We start from the raw sequence: 24639 nt of genomic DNA, 5'->3' as shown, positions 1-24639 counted from the left end.
AGGAAGTTTGAAACCAGGAAAGTTCAGTTTTGGACATGCTGAATTGGAAATGCCCACTGGGGACACCCAAGTTGAGATATGACTTAGGCAATTGAATATCTGAGTCTGAGCAAGATATAGGCGAGAGGTTTAAGTTTGGGGAATCATCAGCATATAAAAATCATGAGACTGGACGAGGGCATAAGCATAATGGAGAGGAGATGTGGAGTAACCAAATGATACTGAGATGGAGCAGCCAGTGAGTGAAAAAGAAAAGGGGGTCTGGGCAACAGAGTGGTTCCAGTTTCTTCATATAAGTGAAGCTAGTGTTTCAAGAAAGAGGGAGTAAGCGACAAATTTCTCCACACTCAGTATAGATTGGTACAGGTGTCTATGGAGAGAGGAATATCTTTCCTGCATACTAAAAGTAACCATTTAGATAATATAATAGAGTATGCCATTGTACAGCATCCATGAGGAAAGAAAGCAAAGTATAGGGTATCCATAAAATCTTTATACAGTTTGAATTTTTAAGAATCTGTTTCTGTATTTTATATAAATATTCTATAAAATGCAACAGTATATTTAACTCGAGATTTGGCATAGTAAAATGCAAAGATATTAACTTTTAACCTATTCACCACTATTTTAATTCACCTGGATATAGCTGTCCAATATAATGTAGGGTTTATTAAGTGAATATAGAAGAAAGTAATTTGAACAAATGACTCATTAACAGTTTTGTTTAAATCTTGATACATTTCCTCTGTTGTATCTTTACAAATTATTTATATCAAGTAGCAGTAAATTTGTTAAAAATTCAAAGTGTGCTAGTACTTTAGGGACATCCTGCACAGTGGGAAAAAAAGATCTTATTTATAACTGGCACAAAATATAAAATGCTCAAGTGACTAACCTTAACAAAAAATGAGGCAACATATATGAAAAGAACAACAAAACTCTAAAAGGAAATATAGGAGAGCATGTGGTTTAAAATAAGAAATATGCCATTTCCTAGGTTGTAACCTAAATACTGTACAACCATCAGTTTTTCCCAAATTAATTTCTAAAGTTAATGTAATTCAAATCAGAATCTCAAAGGAATTCTTTTTCTGGTAGAGCAAAGAAAGTTTCTCAGCAGACTCCATCTAAAATAGGATGAGCAGGTGCTGTTCACTGAGAACACAGGCGCTCAGACTCCTCAGGCGGCTAGAGGATGTTTAAGGCTGTCAGCGCTTCTGAGTGCAGCTTGGGCACACGTCGTGTGTTTGAAATAAGGAATTCTCACTGTCTTTCATTTCTAAGAGAGTATTTCCAATTTCAATTTCTTTTACTCAAGAATTGTTTTAAAACTGTTATATATGACTAATTTATTTCATTATATTGTGGCAAAAAAATTACTGCAATTTCTCCATTTTTAGAATATATTGAAATTTTCTTTTAGGTGTCATAAATGAATAAATATTTTTAGAGTTCTTTGAACTTTTAAATCAAAATGTATACGAATAGATCAATGGAACAAAATAGAGAGCCCAGAAATATATACACACAAATATAGTCAGTTCATCTTTGACAAAAGAGCAAAGGCAATTCAATGGAAAAGGGTAGTCTTATCAACTAGCGGTGCTGAACAACTGGACACCTTTCACAAAAATTAACTCAATTGATTGTAACCTAAATCTAAAACACAAAACTAGAAAATGCCTAGAAGATAACGTAGGAGAAAATCGAGGTGACCTTGGGTTTGGCATTGACTTTTTTTACATACAACACCAAAAGCATAATCTATGAAGGAAAAAAATTGATAAACTGGACTTCATTTAAATTAAAAATGTTTGCCCTATGAAAGACAAGCCACAGACTGGAAGAAAATCTTTGCAAAACACATATCTTTCAAGAACTGTTATCCAAAATATACAAAGAACTCTTAAAACTCAATAATTAGAAAGCAAACAGCCTGATTTAAAAATAGGCAATGGATCTGAACAGACACTTCACCAGAGAAGATACACACATGGCAAATAAGCATATGAAAAGATGCTCCACATCATATGTCATTAGAAAATTGCAAATTAAAAAACAATGAGATACCACTGTACATCCACTGTAGCTCAAAATATAATGGCCAAAATCCGGAACACTGACTACACTAAATGCTGGCAAGGAGTGGGGCCAGGAGCTCTTGCTCACTGCTGGTGGGAATGCAAGTGGTACAGTAGCCACTTTAGAAGAGAGTTTGGCAGTTTCTTACAAAACTGACACCACTCCAGCCAGTCATATGCTCAAGGAGTCCCTGATATCAGCATCTGGTCCAGAAAGCCAGGGTATTTTACTGGTGCCATGACTGAGCAAATACTGGGCTCCTCCCAGAATGGGCTTATCTGACCTAGTCAGCAACCCTCTTAAGCTGAGCATCTCAGCTTTGGAAGCTTGCATCTTTTTAGTCTTTGCTAACTACGTGTGTGTGCAAATGTTTTTATAGGCACTAGGGGTAACGCCTAGAGGAATGAAGAGCTCTCTGGGTCCCTATTTAGATGGGTTTATTTTTGTATTCAATATATAATAGTAATCCATAGTATGGCTGTGGTAACAGCAATAAAAGAAATGAATGATTTATTCAGCAATAATAAGAAATGAGCCATCAAGCCACAAAAGACATGGAGGAACCTTAAATGCACATTGCTAATTTTAAAAAGCCCATCTAAAAACACTGCATACTGTATGACATTCTGGAAGAGGCAAAACTAGGCGAACAGGAAAAGATCAATGATTACTAAGGGTTCTGGGGGAGGGTGGAGGGATGGATAAGTGGAGCACAGGAGATTTTTAGGGCAGTGAAACTATTCTGCATGATACAGTGATGATGAACACGTGTCATACATTTGTCAAAACCCATGGACTATACAATGCAAACAATAGACTCTAATGTAAACTGTGAACGTCAGTTAATAATGTATCGATATTGGCTCATCATTTGTAACAATCATACCACACTAAGATGCTAATAATAGGAGAAACTAGGGGAGGACACGGGTATTACCGGGACTCTATGTACTCTGCTCAATTTGTCTATAAACCTAAAATTGCTCTAAAAAGTTAAACCTATTTATTAAAAAAGATTTTTGTATATGTTTGTATGTATATATGACTGATTTTTTTTCTGAGTCGAAGTAGATGTATGGCTAGATTGAACCAACCTTGAGTACAGAATATCCCCAATAATGTTATATAATATTTTGTGCCTTGAATTCAGTTCTACTTTGATATTTATATTACTGTTCATCTCTTGTCTTATTTTCCTGATTTACCTTTATCTACCCATTTCATTCGTTTCAACCTTTCTGTTTCATTTTGTTTAAGTATATTGTTTTTTAATTGGGAAAAATATTTGTTTTAAGAAATAGAAGTCATAGGTTTTCTAATTACACATTAGCTTCCAATAGCTTCACATGTACTTCACATCAAATATCTATTTGTTACTCATTTTAGGGTTAAAATTTGTGCCTTTCCTCCTTTTCATATGTTTGGAGTTTGCTGTTTTAAAATGTTCCTACTATATTAGGTAGTTAACAAGTCTTTGAAACTGCTCTAAAATTACTTTATTTCTCTTTTCTCTAAAACCTTTAGGACAAAGTTGCTTTAGGAGCTAAGCCCTATAAAGAAGAAATTGAAGAGCTCAAAACAAAGCTGGTGAAAATAGACCTAGAGAAGATGAGAAATGCCAAGGAGTTTGAAAAGGAGTATGTCTTTGTCTTAATTGAATATGACTTTAGTAGCTTAAATTTCCTTTCTAAACTGTATAAATTTAAAATATATTAAGATATTGTTATTGCTTTTTATAAAATAAATACAAACATCTACAGATTTTAAAGTTATTAAATTCTCATTATGTATGCAAAGGTTTTGAAAACAAGCACAATTCTGATCAATTACTGACATACTATGTCTTTGGATACTTCTTGTTCAATCATATAGGAACAGCTTAAAAATGGCCTTTTTTGTTTGAAAGTGAATATTAAGAACGTGTGTGTGTTTTTAGCAGTTTGTCTAAGGTTTCTGTTGGTTCTCTTAATTTCATTTGTTCTTCCTATTGTATTTTTGTGTAAGGTTTTATTTCCTTTTAAATTGTAGTACTTAGTGCCCAAGAGCATATTCCTTTTTTATTGATTTATTTATGTATAGTACCATATACAATAGCATGCCTAAAGTTCTTTGTGGTATAGCATAATGAAAAGAACATTAAACAGAGAGTCAAGGAAACTGAATTAGAAATATAATGTTGCCACTTATTAATATGTCACCTCTGACTCCTCACACTTTTTATTCTTCCTGTAAATGTTTAATAAATGTTTAATGATGATATCTAATTTTGCCCAAAAAGTCGCACTCTGAATCTTCATGCATTCTAACCAGCCTTCTATTGATAGGACTGTTGGTTTTAGTGGAGCATCATTAAAAAGGCAATTTTAGTGGCCAGCCCAGTGGCACGGTGGTTAAGTTTGCACATTCCGCTTCGGTGGCCCAGGGTTCACCATCCTAGGTGTGGACCTACACATCACCTGTCAAGCCATGCTGTGGTAGGCATCCCACATATAAAGTAGAGGAAGATGGGCACCGATGTTAGCTCAGGGCCAGTCCTCCTCAGCAAAAAGAGGATTGGTGGCAGATGTTAGCTCAGGGCTAGCTAATCTTCCTCAAAAGAAAAAAATTTTTTTAAATAAATGCAAAGCAATTTTATATAGAATAGAATCAGCAGATACTTTCAGTCTCTAAGAAAGGCAGAAAGTCTCATAATTTAGCATTGCCAATTAACACTCAAGCAAATAATTAACAGAATGTCTTTTTCTCCTGGGTGCAATGAGCAGACTGTGACCTCTGACTGTGTCACCTCAGATCAGAGCTGCAGTCGAGTGTGCTTTCCTTACAGTGTATACAGAAGGTGCTTTTGGTTTTACGCTTTGGTAATTGTTGTACCTTCAAGAGGTTTCTAGGACCTCATGATAACAACCCAATTATTTGTTTTATGGTGCCCCTGAATGTAATTTTGCTCAATATCCAGTTAATGATACCTATTGGGCTTTCAGAAATTTTAAAAGAATTGGTTTCTCAATGTTAAAAAAAAATTGCCCCTGCAGCCAAACAGAACACTTCCAATTTGATGGTGTTATTTATGGCTATAAAGTGCATGATACCAGGGGGTATCGTGAGGGCTTACCTACTGCTGCTTATGCATATCATATCAATGTGATGTATCTTATCAGAAAATTCTTGACAGCAGTTCTGTTTATTCTTCCATTAAAAATTAGTTGCTGGCCTTTTACATATTTCTGTTGTTATTCTTAATAGAATTACTTGTACAAAAGCCACTGTAGAACATCAAAAAGAAGTTATAAGGCTATTGAGAGAAAATCTTAGACGAAATCAGCAGGCCCAAGATACTTCAAGTAAGTAGAAAATGCTGATATTTCCAGATCTTTTTCCATCTTACTTCTCAGTATACTTACACATTTTGAAGACTGCTACTATATATATGACAGTCAAGAATAAACCTGTTAATCACTAATTTATAAAGAACTATTTTTAAAATGAATTCATTGAGATCATATTTATCCTGTGATACCTCCTTAAGTTTCCTGTAATCTCAACTATTTATCCATTATAGATTCTTAAAAACTATGAATGTAACCTGTGCGCTATCAGATCTTTACATATCAGTGAAGATACCTTCAGTAGTATACAAGAATGACTTACCTGTCAAGGTAGACGTACCCTTCCCAATAAAACACAAGCATATCTTAATAGATTTTAACCATGTGCACTGTAAAAACATAGTCAGTATACAGTAAATATTATCCTACTTGTTGTTGGTACTGAAAATACAGACTTGATGCTTACTGGCAAACTCTTTGAAACTTATCTTAGATACAGTTTTCAAATCTAATCATCAAATTTCTGCATATACATTCCTCAAACTGTATCTTTTCCCATATTTCTGTCTCTTATGTTTCATTTGAAAAGAGAGAATGCTGAACAGTACTTGGGGCAGCTTTGTGTAGTGGGTCCAGCATCGAAATAACGTCACGAACAGTTCTCTAAGCTGACTGCCCTCACTTAACAGCCTGTGAAATCATGAGGAGAACGCCTGACCTTCTAGATTGGATATAGACTTGTAAGGATCAGGCTAAAAGTTGTGTGTGAAAGCACACTGAAAATTCTAAATGTCAGGCAAATGCAAGATGATGTTTGTGTGCATTATTGTCCACGCATTGTCTGGTGCTTGTTTAGTTTGAACTGCCCTAGTGTCCATTGCAGGATAATTGCAGCTCCTACCTGGAAAACTTCAAGGGGTAAAAATAGAACTTTTGTTGTTAGAGAAGGGTCAGGATGATTCCTTCTAATTTGTGACTTTCAGGTACGTGTTGTACCTGAATTCAGAATAATTCAAAAGGAAATGGACATTGAGTGTCTTCCCCACACTCATCTTGCCCCTCCCTTGTAAACAGTCAGTGACCCAGTGGATCATTCCACTTTCTAAGCACCTCACACTTTTATGCAATTTTACCTAAAATTTACAAAACAGTTCTTTACATTACTTGTACACATATGGTGTAAAATACTGAATAGTATATTCTTTAATAGCAGTCTAAGGTTTATTTAGTTAACAAATACGTGTTGAGTATTGGGAGCACATTGACTGCCTTGGGGTGGACCCCACACACGCTGTGTGGTGGAAGCAGCCCTCCAGGGGACCCCACTGGCGTCGAGAGTAGACAGTGAAGGGCAGCTCCGACTGCTGCCGTCACCGTGAGTGATCCTAGCAGGTGGTGGTGGTGGAGGTAGTGGATGGAGAGAAGCAGGGGTTCCGCAGATACTTAGAATCCATGATGGAATTGGCATAGGAGGTGAGGGAAGAGGAGGAAGTCAAGGATGACGTTCAGGGAGATGGTGCTGAGATGTTTTGTTTTTTATAGTGATTTATTGAACTTACTAATGTTTCCTTTATTGTGAACTTTGGAGATAATTAAAATTATCACCTGTCTGTGTGTTTGCCTCCCACAGTGATATCAGAACATACTGATTCTCAGCCTTCAAGGAAACCCTTAACCTGTGGGGGTGGCAGCGGCATTGTACAAAGCACAAGAGCTCTTATTTTGAAAAGTGAATATATACGGCTAGAAAAGGAAATTTCTAAGTTAAAGCAGCAAAATGAACAGTTAACAAAGCAAAGGAATGAAATGTTAAGGTAAGATCTGCTTACCTGATACAGGAATTATGCTTATGGTGGTACGTGTGGGAGAGGATGATGCCTACACATGCATATATATTTTTTGCAGTGGGCAACCCCTCACACATATAGGGGAAGTAATTTTTAGAGCTCATGTAATGTGTCTTTTTTAAAAGGAATGAGAATATGGTAGCACCATTCCAGAGGTTTGCTATCCATCAACTGACCTTTTTTTTTTCCTGAGGAAGATTCGCCCTGAGCTAACATGCCAATCTTCCTCTATTTTTAGTATGTGGGCTGCCAGCACAGCATGGCCACTAACAGAGTGATGTGGGTCCACACTCGAGAACCAAACCCAGGCTGCCAAAGTGGAGTGCCCGGAACTTAACCACTAGGCCACAGGGCTGGCCCATCAACTGATTTTAGCTAAGCCTGTTTTTAACTAAGCCAAGAACCAAAAAGTAAACCAAGATCTTTGAGGGGAGCTTAAATATGCCACAAATATGCCCAAGTCAGTGAGGCTTTACTCAAAGGAGAATCCCTCAGGTCCATTATTGTAGCCCATTAACCTTTATAAACAGTTGTAAAAAATTTAATTAATTGGCTTCTACCAAAGATTAGAATCTTGTGCTAATCTTTACTAATGATGCAATAGAAGAAAAATAGGCATTAAATAAATATGCAAATAGCTACTGTTCTGTGTGAGGCTATTAAACAACAAAAAAAGCAAACAGGACATTATGAAAGGGTCCAACAGAGGGATCAGACCTTATCTAGATGTGGGGAGGGGCGGTGATCAAGAAACTAATATGTAAGAGTAGATCTGAAAATGAGTAGCAGTTAGGCTTGATGACAGGAGAGATGGCTAAGCCTTCTAGGCTGAGGGAACAGCATGTGCACAGGCTTTGAGTCAAAGAGGAAAGTGGAACAGAAAGACATGCAGTGTGGCCAGAGCATACAGAATGAGGCAGAGTAAGTGCAAGATGCGATGCCAGAGGCCACTGGTCCAGATTACACATTGCAGGTCATTCTGAGGCAGCTGGGGTGGTCTCCTAAATGTAACGGGAGGATTACCACCACTGGAGGATTTTAAGCTGGGGCCTAATGAGCTCATACGGCGTCTCTAGCTGCTAGAGCAGAATGGGGGGGGAACCCAAAAGTGTGAGGTTGTATCAACACACTTGGCTGACTGATCAAAGAAAGGAGAGCAGGGCCTAGGATTGCTTCCCAGGCTTCTCTGAAGGAGTGAATAAATGCAGGCAGCATTTCCTGTGGGAAGCAACACTATAAGTAATCCAGAAAAGCACAGTGTAATATATCTTTTAAAATAACAAAGGTACATTAAAGATTCATCCATCCAGAAGACTAACTTATCAAATTATTGCCACAGAGTATCAGTAGATAAACCATGCTGGACGACATCACTGATTCATTTGAAACCTAATATCATACTTTTCAAGATTCTGTGATCACGGAGATTTAGTACAATTTTTCAATTTATATTGACCTGATTTCATTTTCTGAACTGTGGAAATAATCCAAACCTTGGAAGCATTAGCTTGAAATTAAAATGTAAATATGATAAAATGGTAAATTATATGTCACATATATTTTACCACAATTAAGAAAAAAAATTTTATGTAAATATGAATATATTTCTGGAATTGAGCAGTCTTACAGTCTCTTTTATTTTTCCCCACATTTAAGCAATAATCATCATCTTTCCAATGAGGTCAAAATGTGGAAGGAGAGAACTCTTAAAAGAGAAGCTCACAAAGAAGTGACTTGTGAGAATTCTCCAAAGTCTCCTAAAGTGACCGGACCAGCTTCTCAAGAGAGACAGCATACGCCTTCTCAATGCAAGGAACAGAATTTACAAGATCCTGTGCCAAAGGACTCACCGAAATCTTGGTTTTTTGATGGCCGATCAAAGTCTTTCCCAGCACCTCACCCAGTTCGCTATTTTGATAACTCAAGTCTAGGCCTCCGCCCAGGTGGGTAAATATACTGGTTACTTGGGGATCGGGGATAACGGTTGGAACTCATTTGTCACCTGTGGCCCCAAAGGGCAAGTTTAGACAAGAGAAGATGTCATGGAGAAGCTGCACTGCAGAGATGTCATTTGCTGTCTCTGTGAGAAGTTTCTCCAAAGCACAGCACTGAAGTGAAATCACTTTTTACCCCGAGGGAAGTCTTATTCTGCCTCCTGAACCTTCAACTTTTCCCTCAGATAGACAAGCAGCTCTCGAGGACACAGAGAGACACCATCCTACAAACATAACTACTTTTACTGCAAAAGACCTTCTTATCAATTCAATGGGCCAGTATTTCCAGTAGCATTATATTCATTTTACACAAGCCAGATCATAGACTTATATCATTTACATATTCATTCAATGAACAGAAATTTTTGGTCTCCACCTATGTGTCACATATTGCACCCTGATGGTACATTGATAACCAAACCAGATATGGCCCCTGCCTTCCTGGAGTTCACAGTCTAGTGGGTATAGACAGTGATCAAGTAGTCAAAAAAGGAGGTACAGTTCTAGAGTTCAAAAGCCTATGAGTTTTTAATAGGTTGTTTTAGGAACATAAGGAAGTCTTCCTTGAAGAAGGGGACTGAGATCTAACAGGTTAAGGTGAGTTAGCTTAACAAAGAGGGGAGGGGAAGGCGATTCAGGCAGAGGGAACAGGGTCGGCCCAGCTGGGAGAGACCGTAACCAGGGGAAGGGTTGGAAAACCACGTGTGGCCAGAGCGCAGTGCACACAGGTTCCTCTGGGTGAAGTCGGTGAAGCCAGAGAGAGAAGAGCCAGATGCGCAGGACTTTGTGGGTTGTGGAGAGGAATTTTTACTTCATCCTGGGAGCATGCTAGAGGAAGCCGTTGAAAGATGTTAAAGAACAGCAGGAGAACATAATGGGTTATCAATTTGAAAACATTACCTCAGCTGTAAGGTAAACTGTATATAAGCTGTATGTTGTGTTGCAACCAAACGTGTTTTTTAATAAGATGACTTTTGCTTTCCATTTTTTTCTCAGAAGAACAAACTGCTGGAGCAGAGAGTGTGGATCCTCAGCCAGGCCCTTGGCACGCCTCCTCAGGACAAGCTGTGCCCGAGTGCAAGACTCAGTAAACTCTGCTGTCACTTTTCTAGGGGCCTAGTGTTCCTTATTTAGAAATGACTGTATTTGTTACTTTATTTTTCTATCCCTGGCAATGATGTCACAGTCCAACTTAATTTCAATTCAGTTTGCACTTTGCCATTAGAAATTGAGGCATTCCAGTCATTTAGAATGGTGATAGACTGCCTTCTTCCTGAATGTGGTAATACTTTAGAAGTTGAATTGTTTTATTTATTTATATATTTTGTGAAGAATAAAGTTATTGAAGGAAATTTCCAGTCTTTCCGTGTATACATAAAATGTATACATTTTCATTAATCTCGTTATCCACATGTGACTTAGATAATACATAAATTAAAGCATCATTTAATTAACAAAATTCCTAAACCTGGGCTCCCCGCAACACATAAAGCATCTATGGATGGGCTTCACACAATCTGTAAAACCTCTGAAATTTTATCTTTTGTGTGTGGATTCAGTTTTCTAGGATACTAGGGTCCCTACTTTCTTATAACATACTCTCTGAGAGGTCTGTTACTCTATAAGAGGTTAAGAACTGTGGTTTTAGAGAGTATCTGATAGTACTTTTATATCATATGACTTTGAAAAACCATATAAAACAGCAAGTTGCATAAGGTTTAGAACAGAGTTAGTGATTTCAAGGCATTCTTGGCTCTTTGGTAAGAAGACTTATTCAAAGGGAGAGATTATTAATTGTATCATAGCCATCACTGTTAAAGTCTATGAATTGGTTATTTCCCTTACCTTAACACACTGTCACAGGTTCACTAGGGTGAAGTGAAACTGTGCCTTCCTATAACGCTGTCCCTCAGGCCTGTCCCTTGGGAGTTTGGTTTCTCCTCTGCACCCAAACCAGACATGATTACAGAGCTGCAGGTTGATTCTCTACGATGTTCACTCCTCCACTGAATAAGAGTAATGCAAAGTAGTAGGTATGTTCACCTGGGTAATAAAACGACTTTAAGGCCATTAAAAATATAATCAGTCTTAAAAATAGATGATGACATAAAGAGATGGAAAGAGATTCCACGCACATGGATTGGAAGAATAAACACGGTTAAAATGTCCATACTACCCAAAGCAATCTACAGATGTAATGCAATCCCAATCAGAATCCCAATGACATTCTTCATGGAAACAGAACAGAGAATCCTAAAATTCATATGGGGCAACCAAAGACCCCAAATTGCTAAAGCAATCCTGAGAAAAAAGAACAAAGCTGGAGGTACCACCATCCCTGACTTCAAAGTGTACTACAAAGCCATAGTGATCAAAATGACATGGTACTGGTACAAAAACAGACACACAGATCAGTGGAACAGAACTGAAAGCCCAGAAGGAAAACCACACATCTATGGACAGCTAATCTTTGACAAAGGAGCTGGGAACATACAATGGAGAAAGGAAAGTATTTTCAACAAATGGTGTTGGGAAAACTGGACAGCCACATGCAAAAGAATGAAAGTAGACCATTATCTCATGCCATACACAAAAATAAAATGGATCAAAGACTTGAAGATAAGTCCTGAAACCATAAAACTCCTAGAAGAAAATATAGGTAGTAGACTCACTGACATCAAACTTAAAAGGATCTTTTTGAATACCAGGTCTTCTCAGACAAGGGAAACAGAAGAAAAAAATAAGTGGGACTTCATCAGACTAAAGAGCTTCTGCAAGGCAAAAGAAACTAGGATCAAAACAAAAAGACAGCCCACCAAGTGGGAGAAAATATTTGCAAATCATATATCTGACAAGGAGTTAATCTCCATAATATATAAGGAATTCACACAACTGAACAACAAAAAGACAGCACAATCAAAAAATGATCAGGGGATAAGAACATTTTTCCAAAGAAGATATACAGATGGCCAAGAAACACATGAAAAGATGTTCAACATCACTAATCATCAGGGAAATGCAAATCAAAACTACACTAAGATACCACCTTACACCTGTTTAAATGGCTATAATCACTAAGACTAAAAATAACAAAAGTTGGAGAGGGTGTGGAGAAAAGGGAACCCTCATACACTGCTGGTAGGACTGCAAACTGGTATAGCCACTATGGAAAACAAGATGGAGGTTCCTCAGAAAACTAAAAATAGAAATACCATATCCAGTTATTCCATTACTGGGTATCTACCTAAACAACTTGCAATCAATAATCCAAAGAACATATGCACCCCTGTGTTGATAGCAGCACTATCCACAATAGCCAAGACCTGGAAGCAACCCAAGTGCCCATTGACCAATGATTGGATAAAGATGATGTGGTATATATACAATGGAATACTACTCAGCCATTAAAAGAAGACGGATCCATCCCATTTGCAACAACATGGAAGGACCTGGAGGGAATTATGCTAAGGGAAGTAAGACTGAAAAAGACAAACACCAGATGATTTCACTCACATGTGGAATATAAACAAACACATGGACAAAGAAAACAGTTCAGTGGTTACCAGGGGAAGGGGGGTGAGGGGTGGGCATAGGGGGTGAAGGAGAACACTTACGTGGTGACAGACAAGAAACAATGTACAACTGAAATTTCACAATGATGTCAACTCTTATGAACTCAATAGAAATTATATATATATATAAGATCAGTCTTCAGATATCCAGTCTAGTAGAATGTTGCTTAACTCTTGAATTTGGATATCTTTCATTCCTCAGATTTGGGAAGTTTTTGGCCATTATTTCCTCAAATAAATCTTTTGTCCCTTTCTCTTTCCTTCTGGAAGTTCCATGATGCATATATTGGTCCACTTGCTGATGTCCCATAAGTACCTTAGGCTCTCTTCACTTTTCTTTATTCTTTTTTCTTTTTTCTTCTCTAACTGAGTAATTTCATATGACCTGGTTTCAACTTATTGATTCTTCTGCTTGATCAAGTCTGCTATTGAACCCCTCTGTGAATTTTTCATTTTAGTTATTTGTATTCTTCAGCTCCAGAATTTCTGTTTGGTCCTTTTTTATAGTTTCCATCTCTTTAATATTCTCATTTTGTTTGTGCATCATTTTCCTGATTTCATTTAGCTGTCTATTGGTGTTCTCTTGTAGATCATTGAGCTTCCTTAAAACTATTATTTTCAAGTGTTTGTCAGGTATTTGTTCATAGGTCACCATTTCTTTGGAGTTGGTTTCTGGAGATTTAGTTTGTTTCTTTGATTGCATCGTGTTTCTCTGTTTCTTTGTGTGCCTTTTGATTTTTTTGCTGACTTTTATGCATTTGAAAAATAGCCACCTCTTCCAGTCTTTGTGGGCTGCTTCATACAGGGGAAGACCTTCATCAGTCAGCCCAGTTATAGATTGTGGGCCCTCTGAAAGCTTTTGGGCAGATGTGACTCTCTAGGCTTGTGTATGTGATTTGCCAATTAGAGAGGTTTGCCAGTTTCTTTTTCAGGAGCTCATAATCTCTTGCTCCCTCTAATATCTGTCTGTAGTACTGCAGCTTCTTTGGTGCTGCAGCAGGAAGCCACCCCACTCTCCTTTGTTCTCATTGGCCCCCAGGCATCCAAATTACGTCAGCTCCCATCAGCACCCCAAATCAGGTGAGATAGAAACCAGTCCCAATGGCAGCCCTCCAAAACGCTGGCACATAAGACACACGCTCTGCTCTCCTCCCTCCCTCCCTCCCGAGGATGAAGCTTCGAGTTGGGCACCTACTCCTGATGGTGCTGAGCCACGCTAGGCTCTGTCTGGTGCCAGACCATGCCAGTTCCATCAGCAGTTCGGGTCAAGTGAGACAGAAACCAGTCCTTCAGGCAGCTCTCCAAAAAGACGGAACTGTGACTGAATTTTCCTCTCTTTTCTTTCCCCTGCTCCTCACGATGGAGGAGCTGTAAGCAGGGGTGAGCTGTGCTGGCTTGGGGGAGAGGTGGTCGCAGGGAAAATGAAAGGGCTCTTCTGCCTAGTTTCAGGGTGGAAGTTGTTAGCTTTGCCCTTACCCAGGGGACTGCAACTTCTTACCTGGCTTCTGAAGTTCTCACAAAGATACTTTGGTCCATGTATTGCTGTTACGACAGTGTCTCTGTCAGGGAAAAAGAGCCGGGACTTTGTATTCCTCCGTCTTGCTGATGTCTCCCTCAGAATGTTGCTTAACTCTTATGACCTGAGTTTCAGTGTCATGATGAAAGATTGTGAAGGAACAATGATGAAAGTTAGCAATGGAAACTTGCGAGAATGTTAAAAAGCAATAAGATGGTCAGACAACACTAAAATCTGAAAAGTCAAGTCAGGACCAGAGAAGACAAAATACAGTATTGTTCATAGGAAACATTTTCTTGAGAGCCTAGCAGAATCATGTTCAGGAAACTTATTGAGAGCCTGCCATTCATACTCAAATATTTAACTACCTTCTACTGTGTGCTGATCACTGGTCTAGGCACCGAAAGGCACTGCCTTTGTGGGACTCATGTTGTAGCTGGAAAACAAATAACTCATACTTTTAATATGAGCTGATCACAATGTAAGGGTGAAAAAGATATGGTCCCTAACCTTAAACAAATTTAGTCCACTGACTATACAGAGGGGTAAGCAAATATCTGCAATACCATGTGACTTAGGCGGTCGTAGAGTAAGCATAATTGTTGAAGATCTGTGAATAAAGGGAGGCTGAAGACAGCTGCATCGAGAAAGAGGTACCTGAGTTGGCCTTGATTAGGGAACTCTCATATTCATAAAAAGTCTATTCCAAAATCCTCAAAAGTCAAAGGAAAGGTATTGGCGCTGGCCCCATGGCCAAGTGGTTAAGTTCGCATGTTCTGCTTTGGTGGCGTGGGGTTCACTGGTTCAGATCCTGAGCGTGGACCTACCACCGCTCATCAAGCCATGCTGTAGCAGTGTCTCACATAGAAGAGCTAGAATGACCTACAACTAAGATATACACCTATGTACTGGAGCTTTGGGGAGAAAAAAAAAAAGAGGAAGATTGGTAACATGTTAACTCAGGGCCAGTCTTCCTCACCAAAAAAAAAGCATAAAAAAAAAGAAAGGAAAGATGTTGTTAGGAACACAAGGAGCACAGCTGCGTGTGATTACAGTCATTAGACCCAGTGTTAGAAGCTACAGTGGGGCAATGAGAGACAGTTTTACCAAAGACCTTATGTGAACACAAGCAGAAACTAGGGCAGGGTTTTAAAAAATCTTTAAGGGTAATTTTTACCATCCATTATAATTGAATTTCTAATAATCATTCACATTTTTAAGTACAAATGTAACAAATATTGTACATGCCAAGTCCTTCCTCCTCACAACATCCCTGAGGTAGGTGCTATGCCTACCTTCATTTTACAGACGTGAAACAGGTTTGGTCAGCTGTGTAACTTACTCACTTAGCTGGTGAGGGAAAGATGTGGGACTTACCTGCATCTTTCTGACTCCACAGTCTGTTCTTAACCACTGTGACTGTTACGGATACACTTAGCTCCAAGAACGAAAAACCTGAAAAGTGACTAAAGTTTATTTTTCTCACATAAGAAGTCCAGAGGAGTTAGTTTAGGGATTTTGTCTTAAGCCTGTCTTCAAGGAACTAGGTTCCTTTTCTTCCCTATTGTCCTTAGTGTGTGCCTCTGACCTCAGACCAAGTCACAAAATGGCTGCTAGGTCCCAAGGCATCATATCCACGTTCCAGGACCGCCCCCCCCAAAAAAGGAAGGAGCAAAAGCCAAAGGCCTTTCTATCCAAGAAGAAAGGCCTCCTCAGAAACTCCAGCCCACATTTCATTGGCCAACCCTAGCAGCAAAGGAAGCTGGCAATTTGAGAGTTTTGTTTTCAGCCCCTTGACACAAATAATCCACATCAATCTACAAATCAAAATTGGGGTGAATTTATTATGAGTCAGGTCTGAGGACTAGCCTGGGGCCTTCCTCCCCCAAGGAAGGAAGGGCACCAAAGAAGTGGGGTGTACCAAGTGGTTATACACAGTCTTGGAACAAAGAGCATCCATCATATATGGCAGGAATATCCCTTTTACAATTATCGCGAGATGCTTTGCTGGCCCAGCAGGTCAGAGGTCAGTGGTCACAAGGTGGGTGGTCACACGGTGAGCACAGCAGGTCCATAATTAATCCTTAGTTTAGGGAGAGATGCATATTAAAGGAAATGCCGATGTGGGGGGAAGCTACCTCCTTATCTTTAAGGGCATTGTTCTTATCTTTGGGACATTGTAAGCGTTTAAAGCAGATGTACAATGCATGCTCAACAGACCTTTCTGGAAAAACAAGGTCAGGTCAAATTAGTTTCAAACCAAATGGCTTCCTCATATCCTCCAATATAGCCTACTGCTTGTCATTTATTTATCACCCTTACAGTGTAGGAGGCAGGTGAAAGTGAGTTGGGTGGGTGCTGAGTGAAGCCACTTAAACAGCACGTGCACAAACAACCTACACACTCACTCTGCTCAGTTACCTGCCTGAGAAAGTTGGAGTTACGAAGCCTAGTGTAGAGGGCTCACGTGACCCAGTCCTTTCTTTTCCTTCTTGTGTCTCTGTTCTCTTCAGCCAGACTTGGCTTTTTGCTCTTACCCAGCATGTTCTTTCCTTGAAGCCTCCACACTCCCACTGAGGCTCAACCTGCTCCCTGACGCCACCGCCAGTGCAGTCAGGACGCCTGCATTCCGCCACTAAGCGTGTATTAGTGTTAGAAGAGACGGCGCGTCACAAGAGAACCACAACCATACCTTCAACGCGAGAGAACGTGTGCTGCCCTCTCAGCAATCATGTCAAGGGCCAGGAGAGAAGGCTCTAGTATCTTCAGTGACCTGGGCTCCTTCTGTTTCGCGGCTCTGCCGTCTTCCACGTGCGACTTCTGCCTCATTCCATCTTGAACACCGCAGAACAGCACGTAGTAGACACAAACGACAGGGACTGAGAGGGGTCAAAGCCAAGGGAGTGGTTTCCAGTCCTGAGCATGCTGCGGGGGCTTTTTCCGCTTTTCACCGTTTACTCGGAGTTAGCAGTTCGACCTGAGCTCCACTAGACGGCAGCACGTACACACATTGAGTATACCAATGTGCGAATCCTTAAAAACTCAAGGAAACAGAACCAGCAAACTAGGAAGAAACCTGAACTACACATCCCAGCATTCATCATTAAGCGCCTGACTTGTCTGCACGAAGGTCGGTCTCCGTTTGCCGCTCGCGCAGTGACCTGGAGGACGCCATCCACCTGCTGCTACTCTAAAGTAAGATTTCCTGGTATTTTTTCAATGAAACTTTAAATGGACTGGGAAAAGGAGATGTTTAATTTTTAGATGTTGCTTTGCTCTGCACGTTACTTATTTCAGGAAATCTTAGCAGTTAGATCAGGATAAGGATGCATTTGGAAGTCTGGTATCTTAAGTTTTTCAAAATAACCAAAGAAGAGAGGATTTTTCAGTGTTTTAAGTGAACATTTTTCTTCCGGGCTCACGAAGACAGAATTCCTGAAAATGCTCTGTCTCTGATAATGAAAAATTAACGCTTTGATTCCAGTGTTTACAGTAAGAAAGCCATCAAGTTTGCTTTTCATATTGGATTTTACCATTTCAGTCTATGTTTGCAACTCATTTTCCCAAAAACTCTGTTTTAGCGTGGCAGTGCAGTTGACCTAACAGTAAACCTTCGGCTCCAAACTCCGGGCCCAGAAAGGCGGGGAGGCCGCCCGGAGCACGGCGCCCAGAGCCGCGGGGCGCACGGTCTCAAGTCACAGCGTTTGATCCGCACGCTCAGGACTGGGGGTGGGTAAAGGTTCCTGGAGTCTCTCATTCCTAAAGTACATACTGAAAATATCTCAACTCTCCCCAAGTTTAAAGTGAGTATGAACCTCTCGTGTAAGAAGGGGGAAAACCAGTGAAAATTTCGTTGCCTCAGAGTGGCTGGGCTTCTTGGTGGCTGGCGAGGGCGGCCGCGGTCGGAGCGCCTCGGGCAGCGGCGAGCTGGTCCCGGAGTCGGGCGCCGGCAGCTCGGGGCAGCGCTGGGAGCAGAGGGAGCGAGCGCCCGGGCAGGGGCGGGGACAGCGGGGCACCCCCTGGAACGCCCGCCGCCTGTCCGCGCGTGGACGCCGCGGGCCCCGGGCGGCCGAGGGCTGGACGGCAGGCGTCCGGGCGACACGAGGCCCGCTGGGCCGGCTGGTGGGAGGCCCGGGTGCGACGCCGGCTGGGACGCGGGAAGGAGCGCGCGGGACCCGGCCGCACCTCGGGCCTTCGCCCCGCGCCCCGCCTCCCCCGGCGCGCCCGCCCCCGCCTGCCTGACGCCCCCCGCCCCGCCCCCCTGGCGCGCCCGCCCCCGCCTGCCTGACACCCCCCCCGCGCGTCCGCCCACGCCTTCCTGACGGCCCCGCCCCCGCTTGCCTGACGCCTGCCCGCGTGAGCGCCCCCGGCGGGCGGAGCCGCGCGTGGCTGAGGAGGACGGAGTGGGGCTCGGGAGGAAAGGGCTTCGGGGCCCAGGCCGGAGAAGCCGCCTGCGCCTTCTCGGGCGCGGTGTGTGTGCGCGCGTGCTGCTTGAGTGCGTTCGCTCAACGCCCTCCCAGCTCGCTTCCCTGCCTTTCCCATCCTGAGGGGGGAAGACGGCGCCCCCACACGCCTGCCCCCGCGGCTGCTAGGGCTGGCGGGTGAAACGTGGGCCGGGGTTCTGAGCAGGCCTTCCTTCTTGGGTAGAAAGACCTTTGGCTTTTGCTCCTTCCCTTGGTGTTTTTTGACGCGGATGCGGATATGGTGCCTTGGGACATAGCAGCCATGTTGTGACTTGGCGCGAGGTCAGAGGCACACGTTGAGAACAGCAGGATGGGGGAGAGAGCCTGGCTCCTTGAAGACCACCTCATTTGATCATCGTTTGACTCCTCGCCACCCCGACCTCAGCACTAGCCGTTCCGCGCGCCCTGCAGTCGGCACTGATCAGACCTGATGCACGCCACCTTTCCCCCGGTCACAGTGTCTCAGTCCTGCCTGTCAGAAGTGACTGACTGTGGCTGTTAAAGCGTTAACTCCCGCCGGCTTAAGCTTGAGAAGAGGATTGGCAGCGTTATGGGGAGGCCTGCGTTTCGTCTGTCTCTCTCACCTGGACCAGGCCACATCAGTTTCCTCATCTGTAAAATGGGGGTATTGGACATGATTTGATTTTCCGGTTCTTTTGTTCAGTGACTTTCTGAGGCCGATGGTGAAATCTTTCCAAGGGACAAGGAAAAACCACAGATGAGAGCCAGCCCTGATGGCTTAGTGGTTAAAGTTTGGTGCACTCCACTTCAGCCTCCTGGTTCAATGTTAGCTTAGGGCGAATCTTCCCCTGCAAAAATAAGAATATAAATAAACAAACTAGAAATGATTGATGGTGCAAACCCAACGGAAGTTTACAGGACAGAAAGCAGGAAGGACATGCCCAGTGGCATAGCAGTGCGTGCGGGCACAGCGGGGAGGATGGGGAGGGGAGGACTCCACCCCTTCTGGATCAGCATTGGGTTCTCAAAAAACCGAAAGGTGGGTCAAGTCCAATGTCTGTCTCTTACTGAGTATCAGTTGAGTGGGCTGTGCCAAATGGTTTTGATGTACAAAGCTAGGTATCTAGAGTGGGCGCTCTTGGAGAATTCTCATGGTGGGAATATTTGTGCTGAGGTGCCATCTTCAGGTTCTTAAAGGAGTACATTGAACCATTCATTCTAGATGTTACTGCATAGGACCATGTCTACAGTGCATGCCATTAAATACACGTGTCTGTAGATTAAACCGCAGGTTCCGTTATGGGTCGACTTGATGGGAAGGTCATCGTCCTGACAGCTGCTGCTCAGGGGATCGGCCGGGCCACTGCCATAGTAAGTTACTATCTCTGTTTGCTTCCTGCCTTTGGAGGTGTTGAATCACGTGGACAGATCCCATGGCTGTTTAATTCTGCTCTACTTCTTTTTTTTATTGGCTTTTGTGCTTCTGTTGTCTTAAGTTGCAAAAATAAAAGTTGCTACTCTTGATCCCAGGCAGATGAAGCAAGGCTTACCTCACATATTTATTATGTGACGTCTCATAACTTTTGACGCTGAGAACTTATTTCTTTGCCTCAGTTTCTCTGCACTGTAATAAATTTGTTACAGCGGGCCTAAAGGAGTACATAGCCCTCTGAAATCACCTCAGTTCAGACATAGGACTCCAGAGTTCTAAGACTATCAGGTTACCTTTACCTGGTAATTTATAGCAGCTTCTTGCATATTATAGTCCTCACTTGAGCTAATAATGCAGCTTAACTGTAACGGTAGGATTAGTTTGATATTTGTGAAAACACTAGTATACTCTTAGGAGGAAAAGTGTTGAAATAACCCATTTTTCTCATTATTTGGGGTTTAGTCACCTGCTCAGAAATGGAATAAAGGCTGTCAAATCACAGAATAGTAGTATTTTGAGAGGTGTTAATAACAGAATCCTAGTTTTTTAAAAACACTATTGTATTTGATGTTACTAAAAGGGACAAAGTCAGATGACAAGCACAATGTATGTCATGTTGTACTAATTAATGATAAAAATAACAATGGGAAGGGCTAAGTGAGACTAGATAGTTTGAAATTCCACCCATGTATAAGGAAAACAATGAAAATAAGATAAAGGGAGAAAAGGCTAAAGGATTTTCTATTCATGAGAGCAGCTTAACCAAGTAAACAAAGGATTCATTTGTGTGTTGTCTTCCAGGCTTTTGCAAGAGAAGGTGCCCAAGTCATAGCCACAGATATCAATGAGTCCAAACTTCAAGAACTGGAAAAGTACCCGGGTAAGCAACTCAGCAGCTTGAACTTGGGATTCAGAGTCCATAAGGTATTATAAAAAACAGTACTCGTCTGCTGAAAGAAAATTACTTGGCTGGTCAGCTCCACCGGCCTTCTTCTTAGAGCCTGATTCTTTGATATCAAATCTATATTCTGTGAACCTACAGACAAAAATCTGTATACTTAAATATATAAAAGTTGTATACTTAAAATTTTTTTTATCCAGCATGTTGAAGGATTCAGTACCTAATTACAAAGTTGTATGTGAAATTTAACAGTTGTTGCGTTAACTTTTAATGACAACTTTCACTTCTGTGCCCTACTCAGCACAGTGCTGTCCAGTAGGAAAATGATGTGAACCACGTGTGTGATTTAAATTTCCTGTGGCTACATTTAAAAAGTAAAAAGAAACAGATGAAAATTAATTTTAGTAATGTATTTTATTTAACTAAATATATCTAAAATACCATTTTAACATACTCAATATAAAAAAAATTTATGGAATATTTTACATTCTTTTTTCATACTAAATCTTTTAAATTCACGTGTGTTGTACACTTACAGCGCATTTCAGTTCTGACTAGCTGCATTTCAAGTGCTTAGTAGCCACATGTGCCTGGTGGCTACCATATTGGAGACAGCTCAGCCCTAAAGCCACATATGATCAGAAACCCTAAAAGATCATGCAAATTATTTCGCTGTGTATCACCCCTTACTGCACCACACTGAACTCAACTCCAGCATCAAAGGACTTCAACTAGAGTTCCTCTGAAAGAAATCAGAACAGACAGCTCATTTGAAAGTTAATTCTTCCAGCAAAATAGAACAGGTTATATAATCAAATGCAAATTAGCACATTGAATTCATGAACGGAATTAGACTATGCTATTTTAATTATTGGATTGTTTATTTATTATTGGAAAATTATTTAATTTTAATAATAGGGAATTTTAACTCCAAGTCAGAAAAACGCTGTTGTACTGAAAAAGTATTGAAAAAGTACTAAGGGAAGAAAGTCCTCCCAAAACTTTCTCCCCTTTCTCTCCTTTTCTATGTTTATAATCTTTTCTTTCTATATCTATAAAAGAATAATAAACCATATTTTTTTTAAAAACATTAAAATAGTGACTTTCTTTTATTAGAGAATGTTTGGGGTTTTTTAGTAACTATTACAGTGTGTCTCTGAGATCCAATGCTGGATCTCTCATGTCTAGCTTTCAAGTGTTTCATCCCTTCTCCTGGCCCCTCATTTCTTCTCCTTGCAATTTAGTGCAGAAATAAGTGATTATACCCTTGACTGACAAAGTTGTTTCCAATAAATAATGGAATTGACATGAAGGTAAAGTGCACAAATGGAAACAGTCTCCTGTCTCACTGCCCTGCCCTTCCCTACCCCTCACTCAGATAGGATTCAGTGTTCCTGGGGCAGTGACTCGCCTCTGGGGAAAGAGCAAGCCTGCGCTCTGTTATTACTGCTGGCTCACTGAGAAGCATCTAATATAGATCATTCATACTTCACTGTAAAGTCTTTTCTCAGAAAAGGCCTTTAGTATTCAATTTAGAGAGTGAAGAGAAAGGGAGGGAAAGAGAGGTGTGTTATTGGGAGTTCAGGATGGGGAGGATTTTAAGATTTTTATTAATGAGATTCTTAAGATTCTTAAGACCCTACCAATGGTCAACAATCCTATGAAGGCAAAATGGACAGATACTGTAATCTTTGTACTTCAAAGCAGCTACATCTACAAGACTAAACATTTTTTATGGGTATAAGTAAATAGTTTCCCTTGTTTTATGTTTCAGGTATTCAGACTCGAGTCCTGGATGTCACAAAAAAAAAAACAAATTGATGAGTTTGCCAATGAAATTGAGAGAGTTGACATTCTCTTTAATGTTGCTGGGTAATTCATAACTTTTTAATTTCATTCTCCTCACAGAAAGTTTTCTATGTCTTTTATTAAAAGAAATTTGATAATATGGCCAAATTATTCTTTGTGAACCCTAATATATTCCTTAGGAAATAAAGCTGGATTTTGGACAGAATTTTTGTTACAAGTAAGATTCAGCAAGTAAAACAGCCATAGAAGTTGACATGTGCTTGGGGCCTAAAGGCACTTAAGGATACTCAAGACAACTGCTACCAACCCAACGCTGTTGATCTACCTAAGGCTGGGGACAGGCTCACACCAGTGGACTTGTCACTGATGTTCCACTAAGACTTATAAAATAAAATTAAAAACTGTTTTCCAGGAGTGTCTTTAAGGCAAAGTATATCTGCCAAAAACTGAGTACTCAGTTTATTGAAATGCGAATGTTCCCCATTTGTTGGCACAACATTCTGGCAAGTTCTTTCTACCTCCCAAGCGCAGCATTTCTTATTAGGACAATTAATCCCAGCAAAAGAAGTTTCACTCTGTTGCTTTATATACAGCACAAAGAGAATGGCTTAATTGAACTTGATAGAGTAGTACCAAACTTGCTGAACCATGCTTGAAGGATGAGAGACTGGAGCTGGAGCAGCCCCATGTGGAGCAGCTAGTGCTTGTGCTCACTCTCCCTTTTCAGGCATGACAGTAGAGATGAGGACAGTTGAGGCTTACGCAGGACTAAGTAGATAGAGTCTGATGTTCCACTTTTCTTGTGTGGTGTTAACGTTTATACTGTGGCATTGATAGAAAAATCCTAGAGCCTTCTTATGTATTTTTATGATTCTTCCTAATCATGTTTCAGTATGAAAAAAGTCTGTCTATTCATAGTTTATCATGTGTTACAATGTATGGAAATTAAAGCAACAATTTATGATTATCTATTTTATAAATAATCTGCTCATCTTTCATAGAAGAATATATTCAGAACCATGAAAAAATCAACTAGCAAAATTATTTTTTGAGCATCTATTAAATTTTCAGCAAAGTAAGGGATATAGAAATATAGCATGTGGTTCTTGCTGTCATTTGATTGAACTGGAAGTACAGTGGTACATGGGAATCACAACTGACAATATTTTATAAGTAATTACATAATTTTGGTCCAGGGGACAGTGAAATCAATTAGGACCCCATTGTTATAAAGCTTCCTTGAGGAAATGTGACTTGGAAAATAGCAAAGGCTATTTTGAGGGTTTTCTTTTGTTCTGCTTTGTTTACTCAGTATGTCAGAACTGTACAGTAGCGATATTACTTTGCTGCCCTGAGATGGTGAGATACTTGTTTTCCCTGCAACTTTGATTTCCCTTGAGAATGATAAGTTCTTGCCACCTGAGGGCACTGCTGCTCTTGAAATCAGAGTCCACTGGGGCAAGTGTCCTCAGTTGTTTGTAATGGCGTTGATATTTCCTGTGCATTTGGTATAGAGCTTCTTATGTTTGGGGGCTCCAGACACTTGCCGCCTTCTTTTAAAAGAAGGATCTTGTTTTCAAATAACAAATTTTTTACCTTAAGTTGTTGAGACACTTACTTACCTAATGTACCAAGTGATACTATGTTTGAATTGTTAAAAGTCTTGGTTAGGGAAGGGACAATGGTCTAAGTCAATAAATGAAAATAAAAATGAAAAGGAAGTGGAATAGAAATCG

The 24639-nt window shown here is 40.6% G+C and overlaps 3 protein-coding genes across 6 annotated transcripts in view; 2 read left to right on the top strand and 1 right to left on the bottom strand.

Moving 5' to 3' along the window:
• LOC139044361 (centromere-associated protein E-like) overlaps positions 1-10601 on the top strand; it is a 79871-nt gene extending 69270 nt beyond the window's left edge. Inside the window, exons 38-42 of the mRNA XM_070503811.1 lie at positions 3607-3719; positions 5326-5423; positions 7039-7222; positions 8912-9198; positions 10246-10601. Coding sequence (XP_070359912.1) covers positions 3607-3719; positions 5326-5423; positions 7039-7222; positions 8912-9198; positions 10246-10340 — 777 coding nt within the window. The 3' untranslated portion in view covers positions 10341-10601. The remainder of the gene's footprint in view (positions 1-3606; positions 3720-5325; positions 5424-7038; positions 7223-8911; positions 9199-10245) is intronic.
• The window catches only part of LOC139044339 (collagen alpha-2(I) chain-like), a 52499-nt gene extending 31980 nt beyond the window's left edge, over positions 1-20519 (bottom strand). The window contains exons 1-2 of the mRNA XM_070503776.1: positions 20493-20519; positions 17030-18880 (exon numbers count right to left, since the gene is read on the bottom strand). Coding sequence (XP_070359877.1) covers positions 17915-18880; positions 20493-20519 — 993 coding nt within the window. The 3' untranslated portion in view covers positions 17030-17914. The remainder of the gene's footprint in view (positions 1-17029; positions 18881-20492) is intronic.
• The window catches only part of LOC139044363 (dehydrogenase/reductase SDR family member 6-like), a 33434-nt gene continuing 26231 nt past the window's right edge, over positions 17437-24639 (top strand). For 2 of the 4 annotated variants that reach the window (XM_070503816.1, XM_070503815.1), the window contains exons 1-4: positions 17437-17532; positions 20041-20132; positions 20995-21073; positions 22869-22966. Coding sequence is in view for 1 of the 4 variants with exons in the window: in XM_070503815.1 (XP_070359916.1) it covers positions 21038-21073; positions 22869-22966 (134 nt within the window). In the remaining 3 variants the exon portion in view is untranslated. Of the gene's footprint in view, positions 17533-18705; positions 19801-20040; positions 20133-20994; positions 21074-22868; positions 22967-24639 lie in introns of those variants that run through there. The other 2 variants (XM_070503817.1, XM_070503818.1) reach the window with 2 other exon arrangements.

This window comes from Equus asinus, unplaced genomic scaffold (genome assembly GCF_041296235.1).
Source record: "Equus asinus isolate D_3611 breed Donkey unplaced genomic scaffold, EquAss-T2T_v2 contig_803, whole genome shotgun sequence".
Classification (NCBI taxonomy): domain Eukaryota; kingdom Metazoa; phylum Chordata; class Mammalia; order Perissodactyla; family Equidae; genus Equus; species Equus asinus.
Note: the sequence above shows the minus strand (reverse complement) of the source record. Positions and strands in the feature narration are given on the sequence as shown.